Raw genomic sequence first — 12,786 nt, 5'->3', positions numbered from 1 at the left:
GCGTTGGGCACTTGCTGCTGCCGGAGTGGCATGGTGATGCCATGTCAAACCGCACAAGTGTTCTACTCGGCAGCGCTTTCATAATAAGTCAGACAACTTCTGGCGATACGTCCACTGACGCGCTGGTTCGCTAGCGCTAGAAGATGTTCGTCGTTCTCCGCGTGCCGGTAGGGGGGTTGGGCGTCTTCGTGAAACTGCCTCGTTATTCTTTAAAGGCCGGACGAAAGGCTTCCCAGGAAGGCTTGCCTGCAGCGCTCGTCTGCGCAGCTCAATGAACAAATGTTCTTGCCTCATGTGTTCATTCTAAAAAAGACAGGGCGTGCAAACACGGACACAAGAAAGAAGTCAGGACACCACAAACGCCGACTCACAACTGAATAGTTGCACAACGGCGGAACAAAAAGAAGGCACGAAAACTTATCTGCGCATGCCCATGCAATAGGCGAACCTATCAATCCGGCACGCGTGGGGGCCTACGCGAAAGATAGGTGTCAAGGCATTTGATTTCATCTTTATGCAGGTTAATCGACGGTTGGCTCACGCATGCGCTACCACTGTTCTCGACATGCAATGCGTCAATCATCAGACGCGTTTCTTCATTCCTATGCCGGCACAAAACTTCGCATTCATTGAATTTTGGCGTGCACTTACAATCTCGACAATGTAACAATAAATTAGATTAGAATTATCTTTCGCGTAGGCCCCCCCCAGCGTGCCGGATTAATAGGTTCGCCTATTGCATGGGCATGCGCAGATAAGTTTTCGTGCTTTCTTTCTGTTCCGCCGTTGTGCAACTATTCAGTTGCTAGTCGGCGTTTGTGGTGTCCTGACTTCTTCCTTGTGTCCGTGTTTGCACGCCCTGTCTTTTTTAGAATGAATACTTACCAACTAGCTCAGCTCTCTGTTATTCTAAGCTTCATGTGTTCGTTGCTTCTCGGGTGACAGTCCTTCGTTGTAATGCCGGGGCTCTCTGTTTACCAGACGGCCCGGAGCTCGTTGGAATAGCTGGGCACCGGCTCCACCACACTCGTGCGTAGGACGGCCACCATGGAGCAACGCACTGTTGAGGCTGCCTGAGCAATCGGGCCTTGTTGGGTCCACCAAAAATCAGTGTTCACTGTGGCTAGCGCTCCCTGTAGATTTACGACTTGACCGCTGACGATTCCCCAATAGGTGTCGGCACTTATGAGTATTCCCATGTCGTTGCGGTCATTGTGGGTCCGTGGTAACGTCCCACCTGTCAACTGCCGATCAGTTACTCTGGCGAGATGAGCCAGGTCGTTCGGTTTGACCTCCTCGATCTGGATGTTCTTTGTGGCTGTTGTCGGGCAGGCAAGAGAGCGCGTTCACAACATCCACTCTTTCAACCATGGTACATTGTGTGAGGTGATTCTGCACAAGCACGTCCTGTTTGCCGTGGCGCTCATTGAATGGCTTTATGACACGCAATTCTGTTCAGTCCCGTGGATGCTGCCGCTTTGCCGCCGAACTCTGGTACAAAAGACGTTCGGTGTTTGGAGGTTTCTTCAAGTCGGTCGCCGTTGAACTTTTGGAGTTCCATTTGTGGCAGCTTGAGGGGCCCTGCGGTGCTAGTGGACGATAAGGCCATTGTGCCTCCATTCCTCTACCGGACATGCTCTTTTCGGGTCCGCATACGTATGATGAACGCTTGGTATTTCCGCACGCCTCGGTACTCCCCGGCAAAGTCGTCGTCGCTAACGTGCGCTTCGATGGGCGCATCTCGCTGCTTCACTTCTCTGGCCATCTCGTACTGTCGCGATGCGGTCCTTTTCGTCTGACTCCAAGTCATCTCTGGTGGCATGAGGGCCTCGCTCAGCTTCTCCAGCTCGACGTGGTGCACGCTCCTGTTTGTTCGGTCCAGCTGTTCTGGCTGAACTTCTTCTATCCGCAGAGCATCCCGGGCGTCGGCACACAAAATTGTTATAAAAAGGTTCCGTATCAATTAATTCGATGACGCTGTGGTATCTAACTGTTACAAGATGTTTATTTTACATAATCACAGCTGTTAAGCCCTAACCACATGTGCGCGTTACAACAGGTCAGCGCGTGCCGTGTAGTCTCGGCGCCGCGCCCTCTCCGCGCCCTCTCCCTGCATAGGGAAAGGGCGCGGCAACGCGTTTTAACACTTACGTGTGGTTAGGGCTTTAGGGAGCTAAAAAGGATCCTTCGTCTTTCGTGGTTCGAACGTCTCTCGTCTCTGCTCAGTGCCCCGAGCCGTGCTCTCGCTCTCTCTTTCTTCTTCTTAGCAGTGCAGTCTGGGTAGTCCTAGTTATAATCCTGTTCACAGAAACAGCATGTACGTGCCCCAATCACCCTACCTCCCCGTGGGGGGAAAGCAGGTATCGGCCAGGTAACAAGGCTTCTATTGGCACGAGTCAGCTATACTTATTACGACGGCAGAAAACTATCGCGACTGCTCGCGAAATGCTAATTGCCCACTCGCGAGTGGGGAAGCCTCTGCTAGTTTGGAAACGCCTTCTCAAAGCTTTAGCGTGTGATGTAGCTTTTGCCATAGCAAAAATAGGAGTCCTTATCCACATTGTTTTCCATTATCTCAGCCATGCCTCACTTTGTTGCAGGTTGCGTGAATGAGCTCAAGGCCAGGGGTAAGGAAGCCCACATCTGCGACGGCATCGTCGACTGCCCCGATTTCTCGGACGAAACAACTTGCGGTGAGCAGCAAGAAACCCGAATAGCAAATAATCTAAATGGATTCCTGTACACGAAGGGAATTTTCGAGGACTCGCTTTTTTTTTTCACACAACCGTAACGAATACTAGCAGATAGTGAAGCCAACGAAGGTACAGGGAACGTTAATTGTACTTTTTTAAGAGCATTGTAATAATTGTGATACAAATGTGAAGAAAGTACTGTGGACGAAACGACAACTTGCCGCTGGCAGGGAGCCAACCTTCGGATTGCGCGCCCGTTGCTCTTACCAACAGAGCTACAGCGGCGGTTGTGCCCCGTCCGCTTATGTCATGCAAAACCCGGGAACATGCATGACCTGTAAATATAGCTGAAAACAGCAAGGTGTCCAAATAGGTATTCATTTATTTGAGCGTGTTAAAATTATTCCAAGTGTGAATGTAACTTGAGAACGTACTGAGTCGTCCGCTCTTAGTGCGAACACGGCGCAGCGTGGCCGCCGTACATGGAGAAAGTCTGGCGAATGGGGGGGGGGGGGGCAGTGACGTCCGGCTACGTCATCGACGCGCCTACGGAAAACCCCGCTTCGGCACCGTTCGCCATATTTAGATCACATGCGCGACGGCTGGCCAGCCATAATAGAAATGCTGACTTGGAAAGCTTTGTACATGGATTTCCAGCCGACAACGTCCTAATTGAAGGCGCTTTTTGTGCTATGAATGAAATGCTGTTCATTTCGCATGTATTTAGGTCTGTACAGAAACCCGCCTGCGCACCTGATATTGCGTAAGGTGTGCACAAACATGCTGTTGACGCTTCACGACTACTCATTATGCCAGACTGTCATCCGAATGTTTCCATATTACTAGCGAACACGCACAAAGGCTGCACAGTCAGTATTGGTTCCAGCCTTGCACCAGTAGTTCAAGCTGCGCACACTTTAAACACGGGAATCCGGCAACTCGTTTTTTCTGTGTACCAAAATGATTTTCAGCGATTCAAAATGATGTGAGCATGAAGGGACCGCACCGCGCAACGAGTCATACTTTTGGTCAGTCGTGGGGTGGTTCATTATACACACCAAATATATTCAAGTGAACTGCGTAATTACGTCAGTTAGCTCGGAGCGGTTGGTCGGGCTCCATTATTGCGAGAATACTTCGAATTCAAAGAGTCACCGCTTCTCTTTCTCTTCTTTTTTTGGAAGCTTGGACTCCTACAGAGCTACTATTTCAGCAGACAAGCGCGCAACAACAATCTTCACGCAACCAGTTCACGCGTGAATACCCGGATCAATATACAAACCCCGCGCGCGCTGCATCCGAAGTGGTGTGTTTATGGCGGCTCATCTCCGCCGCTCCACGCGGCCCCTGCGGTAACCGGCAAGGAGAATGGTTGTACGTCACGAAAAGTGGGCGGCGCTAGGGCAGGATGCCGATAGCGGCAAGATGAAAGAATTGCCAAACGGTCCCGAAGGGTATATATTTATGGCTCTGTGGTCGCGTAAAGCCCCTGAAACTTCTTCATGAAGTGGCGACACTTTCCTCCTCGGCTCTCGTTCCTCCTTCGCACTCTATTTCCAAACGTGGCGCCACCGCACTCAAAGCTTTTACTTAACCATGAGGTACCAACTAGCCCATCTAGCTATATTGCCACCTACATTGCTCCTGCGTAGCAGACGCCCTTTCGCGGAGACAGCGCTTGCTTGCCAGGCAGCGCGCTGTAAGCATTCGCACCAGCCGTCTAGCTCCTAATATCTTTTGTTTTCTTTTATTTAACTTTTGTCGAGAAGATGTTAACGCTTTTATATAGCACTGTCTGCGCCTTTTCGCAAACAGAACTCGCGAAAATCACGGCAATGAAAAAAATTGCATAAAAGAGACCCATGAGAGAGTTCGCGTATCTTCTTCTTGAGCACAGAATTTCTCTCCGGTCGCTTATGAACATTTATTAACTGCACATTTTGCTGTTTGATAAATTATTTTTAAATCATCTAAACGAGCGTAACGCTTGCCCATGACAGCTCTGTGTAGTGCCGCATAGGGTATACAATATGCGCAGAGAGCATGGGCTTGCCTTCAATTGGTAAATTTAGTAGTTTTCTCATTAGTAAGACAATTTTTTTCATTGGTAAATTTCAACTCAGGAGACGCACTGCAGTCCCTGAAGTCACCGCGCGCGCTAGACAGCAGGCGCTTGAGCGAAACTCACAGGGTCCCTTATGCATTCGCCTAAAACGACTCGAAGGCAAAAGCAAACTTTGTTCTTCTTCAGTTGACGCATTCATCCTACCCCGCACCCCTCATACCGCTTTCTGCACTTCACCTGATTGGGCATTGCCTCCGTGATCGGCCCAACGATCACGGAGGCAATGCAAAGCGACAATGTCATCTGATCTCATCGTGTGACATCACGTTATGTGACGCGATGATGACGTCATAGTGACGTCACCATGACGTCACAGTTTTGGCGATCTGTGACGTCATGATGATGTCATTTGGGGACGTCTTCGCCGGATGACAGTTTGGATCACTCGTCGCCGACGACGCGGGACGCCGACGGTGTCACTTTTAGCGTTCGATGAGGCGTCTAAAGCTTTCGCAATATTATTGCGCCAGAAGGCCGTACATCAATTATCGTTGGTATATTTGGACGGCGTTTGTTGTTTCCGTAAGTGATTAAACGCACCAACCGTATCGCTCAAGTGCGCCTTGTAGGTGTATCTGACATACAAACTATGTCGCCGAATGAACGAGAAAGCGAATGTAAAAATTAGCGTGTCACCGTAAACGTTTTCTGCGCGAGACCTCCACTCGCGGATAAAAACCTTCATACGAAGTAGCACGTAAACTTAAGCGCGAAATGGCACGTATGCGTGAGGTTCTTAAACGATGAACGCACGACGACTCGGTTGGGAACGCACGCTTTGCACAGCTACCTTGGCATCGCAAGCCCACCCGCTGATCGGCCAACATGAAAGTGCCAGAGAAAGCTATTTCCTCTTAATTAAACGAGCACGGAACAAAAGCAAACGGAGATTATAAATCTTCACTCGAACTTTGTTTATTCAAAAAAGCTGCGGCGAGTAAGTATCTGAAGTTTCGCAATCACATTGTTGATCGTCAGTGCGCGTGTATGATGGTAGCTGTGCACAAACCAATACCGCGAACTCGAACCAGTCGCTGTATCACGTCAAGCAGAAAACGTAACCACGTATTGTTGACACAGAAACAAAGTAAAGCCCCACTGAAGCAGTGATAAAGCGTGCGTGACAGATGCCGACGTACTGCAGTGCGATGCCCGCTCTACTATACGGCGTTAGAGCGGGCATCGTACTGCAGTACGGCGGAGGAACTTCGCGATCCTCGACGCATTCTTACAGTACACTTTAAGAAAAAAAGGACTAAAAGGGGTAGGGAGGTTAGTCCTTTTGGAGATCAACTGATTTGCCACATAGAGCTTTCGAATGAAATATCGTGCATATTTTTAGTCCGACCACCAAGGCAAGTTTTTTGATGCTGAATAGAGAGCTTTTCTCAAAAAAAGTGAAATTCGCCATTTTTTTCAGACAATCTGCTAAACCTTGAGCGACTAAATTATTTTTCTTTTGTAGTATGGCGAACAGGCCAAGAGTATATAATTCATTTCTACCCTTTGAGTTTGCCTTGTTCCTGAAAAAAAAAAATATCTAACTTTGCAACTTTATTCAATTTTGCTCGAGCGAAAAGCCCTCGAAGATTCGCTATACATAAATAAGTCAATATTTTTACAGTTACATCACTTCATTAGCTTGCCGGAAATACAATTTTATCGAGTACATCCCATAAACGTCCTTTGAAAAAAATCGTTGTTTGGTGCCCTTTAGCTCAGTCGGCGCAAAACTACAGATTCTCACAAACAGGCGGGAAAATTTTCGGCGAGAGAAATAAACGAGCAGAACGAGTTTCGCACTTCAAGAAAAACGTGGAAATTTTTTCAGCCATATTTGTGATGGTTGGAAAAACGCTGGATGATTTGGCATGGAATGACCCCTTACGAAGTTTCAGGGGCTTTATGACCGCGGAGGGAAAGTCTGGCGAATGGGCGGGGCAGTGACGTCGCGGTGCGGCGATGACACTGTTCACGTCGCCGCCACGCCTCCGCTCCGGCGCCGTCCACCATATATAGTCTTTCCGCGCGACGGGCGCACGGCTGAGGTTATGTGCGCGCTGTTCATTCGTAAAATCTAGCGCTGCTAAACAAAATGCGAAAGCAAAATTGCGCAAGCACATTGTTATACAAGTTTAATGAAGAATATGGAGAAAATTAGATGTGTCGAAATCATCGAGAAACTGATCTCTACAGTTGTGTACGCCGATTCGAGTCCACGACGCTCTACGATACGCGCTGTGCTTGTAGAGCGCCGCTCTTAGGCGCCCGTTCGTGCGTTGTTCGGCATCGCCGTTGGCGTCGTCGGCGTAACCGATGGAGCGAACGAGGACGAAAGGCAGCGAACGCGGAGTCAGTCGATATCACGAGCCGCTGGCCTCTAACACCACTTTCTTCCTCCGTCACGCGCGCTCGCCCTTCGGCCGGAGCTCGTGCGCATGCAGGGCTGGCGGATGCGCTGCGACTGCTCGCTTGCCGTGACGGGGATGTCGATGTCAGCGTTTCGCTCGGTTCGCGACGCCTGCAATGCACAGAGTAATGTGCGTAGCACTCGAGCACTTGCTGTTTCTGTTGCAATATGTAACGAATGTTACAATGCGGATAGCCAGAACTTCAGACAGAGCATCAACACAAAGCTGCGCTCAGAATTCGCATCAAGAAGTATCGTGATCATCGGGGAGTTTTCGTGCTATGAAGGTCTATGGGTTTGCGTCTATTTTTGTTTGTTTTCTTGATTAATTTTTTTGAAGCTTTGGTTCAATAATAACGACGCTTGGTAACGTTTCTGACGCTCAAGATGTTTAGTACGGTTCGGCTGGCGCTTCTCCGTGCAATGAACTCGTGTGAAGCTTTTCGACCCTGCGATGGTGGTCACTCCGAAGTTGGAGTTGAACTGTTGAGTGTACTACATATATAACATTGATTTCTTTATTTGCTTCGGGAGCGGAGTACCGGCGAGTACGCAAGATAACTACAGTCAGAAATCGGATCTCCCATGCTTGCGCTTTCAACAGTATGGAGGTGTTCATGCAAGTAGAATTCGCACTCTTGAATGCCATGGTCTTTAAAACATTGCTTTTAAGGCTAACTCCTTCGATGCCTCATGACACGCTCGAATCGACTGGAGTCCCGAGGCTTCGGCCCCAACGCGAGTGAGGCAAAAAATCATGTGATGATGTCACCAGGACGTCGTAGATAGCTCAAATTTGTAACGTCTCAACGACGTCATGCTGACGTCGGATTACGTTACGTCATCTGATATTGTCATAACATGACATCGGCGCTTTGCACAGCCTCAGTGATTGGTCTACAGATCACGGAGGCAATACGAGACAAGGTAAGGTGCCGAAAGCTTGCAACGCCTCGGATCCTGGAGGCATAAAACAACATTTGATGACCTCATCAGGACGTCATATATAGCAAAAATTTGTGACGTGACACTGACGTCATGTTGACGTCAGATTACTTTACGACATCTGATAACTTCATCACATGACATCGGCGCTTTGCACAGTCTCTGTGATGGGCCCACCAATCACGAAGGCAATGCAAGACCCGGGGACGTGCAGAAAGCTTGCAACGCCTCCGATCTTGGCGGCGTTGCAATCATGTCATGACGTCATCGCGTGAAGTAACGTTATTCGACGTCATCATGAAGTCGCAACCTTTGGTCGTATGGTGGCGTGATTACGTGATTTTTCACATCCCCGTGTTGACGACGCCGACGCCACGGACACCGGCGGTCAGTTCTCGCGTTTGCTGAGGCATCTAAGGTTTTCGCCAGAGCGGGTGCAGGGCCCCTAGAAGGCGAGTGTTAAATAAAAACAATACTTAGTTTTGCTAGTCTGTGATAGCGGACATCCTGTTGGTTTACTGTAGAAAATCATTTTTCTGCTGAACTTCTTCAAGACCTATACTTCCTAATCACGAAATTTGATCGAGGACATGAGGGCCCCTTGCTATAGTAGAAGTAGAGTTACTGGGAAATGTTTCTAGTGGCTGTAAGTAGAAGAGCTTCCTGTACGTGCACAGACATCGTGCACTATACATGCATGACCAAAAAGTGCAAGGCACATTCGCTTAGCACAGAGGTGCGCATTAATTTACATGCGCGAATTAAACGTGAACCTGGTAGCATGTACAAAAGCGACAACAGAGCGGTAAATGACATCACAGGCTGAGAGTCACAGAAAGGCAGACCACATAATCTGTCACAAACACATGCCAGATAACCGCCGCAGCTGACGCGGGGCAGCACTACAACCCGCGATATCGAAATAAATCTTCCCCTCACAACATCACGGTAACATCCCAAGCTCGTGCTCAAAACGCGCGATAAATTACGTAAACGCAACACATCACGCTTGACACTTGTAGCGTGATCGCTGCAAATTTTCAGTCTGCCCAAGCGTTCCCAACGGGAACAATAAAACTCCTTTTTCCAGCGTGACAAAATAATTTTTAAAGTTTGTGCGCCTAAAAGGGCCCCATTGCACAACGAATAATAAGTTTGTAGTAATGGTCCACTATTTACAATACCAGCAATATCTAAGCGAAATACTCAAGTACGTCACTCGCATAACACGGAGCAGTCGGTCAGGCTCAATTTGCTGCGTCTGACGTTTCTAATCCAAAGGCCGCGTCGCTTCTTTTCCTTGGGAAGCCTAAAAAAGCGGAAACCCTGCGCACTGCTGTTTGAGCAGCCAACCGCGCAACAACAGCCCATCGCACGCAACAAATTGACGCGTAAGTTCGCGCGCGAGACCACACGCGGCTTCACACAAGGGCTTCGCAACCTAGGCGCGCTCCTCAGCGATCGTGTAAATGCGGCGCGCCTCACGGCTCCGCCAGACTCCGCGCCGCGCTGCCGCCACTGCCGCCCGCCGACGCCGTCGAGGAGAGAGGGTTTACGTCACGAGAAGTGGGCGGCGCTGGGGCGGGGCGCGGAGAGCGGCGAGATGACAGAATCGCCAAACTCTCCCGAAGGGCATATATGGCTCTGTGGCCGCGTAAAGTCACTAGAACGGGACAAGTGCTGCATAACTACTGCATTCCTTTTCTCTTCGCCGCCGCGTGCTCTCGGCAGCTTCGCCACATAAATGGTCCAGCTCGCTCGCCTCGCTAGGGTCTCCCGGGCGCTGAAGCATGGCGCTTTGGAGGGCGATTGTTTTTATAGCCTGGGAAAAGCGTGCGGGAACTTTACGACATTCGGTATCGTTTTGACTTACATCTCAATCATGTCAAGGCATCGAAGAATGTCTGGGTGCTGCGCTTCTGAATGCAGAATTCTGCGGAAATCGAGCAAAGCAGTATTTGCTGTTCTAGCGGGAATAAATGTGAAGCATATTTAGTAGACAGACAGACAGACAGACAGACAGACAGACAGACAGACAGACAGACAGACAGACAGACAGACAGACAGACAGACAGACAGACAGACAGACAGACAGATAGATAGATAGATAGATAGATAGATAGATAGATAGATAGATAGATAGATAGATAGATAGATAGATAGATAGATAGATAGATAGATAGATAGATAGATAGATAGATAAAGTTCAAGGTCGCAGAATTTCGCAAAGAAATGCTTCGCACTTAATAAATGCCCAAAGCCGACGCGTAGATGCCGCGCATTTCGCATTTTTTTATCGCGTTACTACGCGCGCGTGCGCGTAAGCAAATGAAAACTACTGCTATTTCTTTCCTAATCAGTTAGAGAACAGAGGTATGCTTCATTCGGGGCAGCAGAAACGCACGCAATGCTTAAAACATGCGTTACTCCCCGTAAAATCTGCACCGCGCCGCTGCAGCTTCAGCCGCGCTGGACCAAATATGGCGGCGGGCCGGACGGTCGTGGTACTTTTCCCGATCCAGTGATTTTATGACCGCGCTGTGACCGCGCTCCTCGATGCGCCAGCGCACACACTGGTGCGGCCGCGCACCCAAACTAATCGGCGCAGGCGCACAGGAACTGTCTGTACTCTTTTGAAGCGCTGGAGTGCCGTGCCTACTTTGTTGTGAAGCACGCCTAACTATATAAACATGCCAGTACCGGCTGTGCGCACCGCAACGGCGTTGCGGGAAACCGCGTTTTGCTTACTGCAGCGTGTTTTACAGTTTTCCGCCCAAAGCAACTGAGCGGCTCCTCTTTCCTTGTTATTTGCATGTGTTTTTGGAAAGAACTCGGCATTGCTTTGGTTTAAAGCATTCAACGCCGTGAAGCGAGTCCGAATATGTGAGAGACGCTGCATGGAAGATGGCTCCGCATAATTTCGACCACCCGGGGCTATTTAACATTACGAAACCATTATTTAACCTTTAGAAAATTACATGCCTGCGTGACGAAATGGAAACAGCACACACTATACATGAATTAAATCCCCACATTGTGAGGTTCCCGCAGCCGAACAAAATACAACGCGTAAGAGAACGCCTTGTGCATCAAGCATATAAAAACAATCCGACCAGTGTTGTCCTGGCTTGGAAAAGAATTGCAGCCTCGTAACAACTTCGCCGGTAGAAACTGGAGTGTCAAGCCCACAATAAGTTTGGGGTCGACTGGTGAAGCCATAACGCAAAAACTGGTGAGGTGACTGGCTACTTCAGGAGGGGTTACAAAATTTTTAGGATAGTGTGCAAGGTACATTTCGTGGATTCAGCTTAGAGAAGGATGGATTGGTCTCGCGTCGTACGGTGTTGAAAGGCTGATGTGATGAACGGCAGGATGCTGTAGGAAGCGTCTAGATTCAATTCCACAGGAGAATTTTCTGAACATCCTGATGACTTTTCTGTTCAAGACGTTTGACTAGGCCATTTGTACAGCGATGGTAAAGAGAAGAATTCAGAGGCTGTGAACATCGAGAACCAAGAAGCGATGGTGGGGGATGCTGGTGACCATTGCAAATTGTCATTGTCCACAGCCGTCTTATCCAGGGAAATTATGCACAGCCACCTTCTACAACGTCTCTCATATTGCCCCGTGTCTTATATTTCATGAGTTGAAGCTTCACCCACAAAGACTGTGGGCAACGCGCTGCGCAGGCCTCGCCGTGATGTGTAGCAAGCTTCGCGATTGTTTTGGAACAGTCCGTTAAGATTGCGCGCCGCACGAGAATGTTCCAGCATTGTCGAGAGACAACGCCGCCAACAGCGATATCGCTGGAAAGTTCGATAGCGCCTGTAAAAAGCCGACGCGCTTGACTGCTTGTCAGTTGATCGACGGTCGACGCTCTGTTCGCCGCTATCAGCGTATCGCTGTAGTTTGACTTTCAGTTTGCCGGCCACAAGTTCGGCCAAATAAACAGTTTCATCTCGGACGTGCTGACTGCTGTCTTCGTCGACGTCACGACCACGTGACATCTGGTGGAGGTGCTTCCCCGTCCATGTACCGAACACCCCCCTCCAACCGTGAGCCAAGCCCTCACCGTCAAGGGGACTCCGGTGCCACCGCTGACCAGCGATCCAGCCGCAGACAGCAAGGTCTCCCACCAGAATACGGACTCCTAGCGGATAAGCCAAAAGCCACGGCAACGAAGACAACAGGGACGATGACTGACGCAGTGCCCCCTACGGCGATCGTGATGCAGCCACCCAGGGAGCCACCGACGTTCCGTGGTTCGCCATGTGAAGACCCCGAGACTTGGCTCGAGACCTTCGAAGAGTCTCAACATTTAATAACTGGAACTGCGAGGACAAGCTGCGCCACGTATACTTCTACCTAGAAGACGCCGCGAGGACGTGGTTCGAGAACCGAAAATCCGCCCTACAAACATGGGATCTCTTTCGGACGACGTTCCTAAGCACGTTCACGAGCGTGGTCCGCAAGGAACGGGCCGCGGCTATGCTGGAGACCCGTGTGCAGCTGCCCAACAAAAATATTGCCATCTACACGGAAGAGATGAATCGCCTGTTTCGACACGCCGACCCAAGTATGCCCGAAGAGAAGAAAGTGAGGTTCCATGCGGG

The 12,786-nt window shown here is 49.6% G+C and overlaps 1 protein-coding gene and 1 long non-coding RNA gene across 2 annotated transcripts in view; both read left to right on the top strand.

Moving 5' to 3' along the window:
* LOC125756919 (uncharacterized) overlaps nucleotides 1–12,786 on the top strand; it is a 496,701-nt gene that overhangs the window by 278,467 nt on the left and 205,448 nt on the right. The window lies entirely within an intron of this gene.
* Nucleotides 1–12,786, top strand: part of LOC119383530 (atrial natriuretic peptide-converting enzyme) — a 283,080-nt gene that overhangs the window by 251,088 nt on the left and 19,206 nt on the right. The window contains exon 10 of the mRNA XM_049411982.1: nucleotides 2,601–2,693. Within this exon, the coding sequence (XP_049267939.1) occupies nucleotides 2,601–2,693 (93 nt within the window). The remainder of the gene's footprint in view (nucleotides 1–2,600; nucleotides 2,694–12,786) is intronic.

The sequence above is a fragment of the Rhipicephalus sanguineus genome, chromosome 1 (assembly GCF_013339695.2).
Source record: "Rhipicephalus sanguineus isolate Rsan-2018 chromosome 1, BIME_Rsan_1.4, whole genome shotgun sequence".
NCBI lineage: Eukaryota > Metazoa > Arthropoda > Arachnida > Ixodida > Ixodidae > Rhipicephalus > Rhipicephalus sanguineus.
This window is presented reverse-complemented; position numbering and strand designations above follow the sequence as displayed.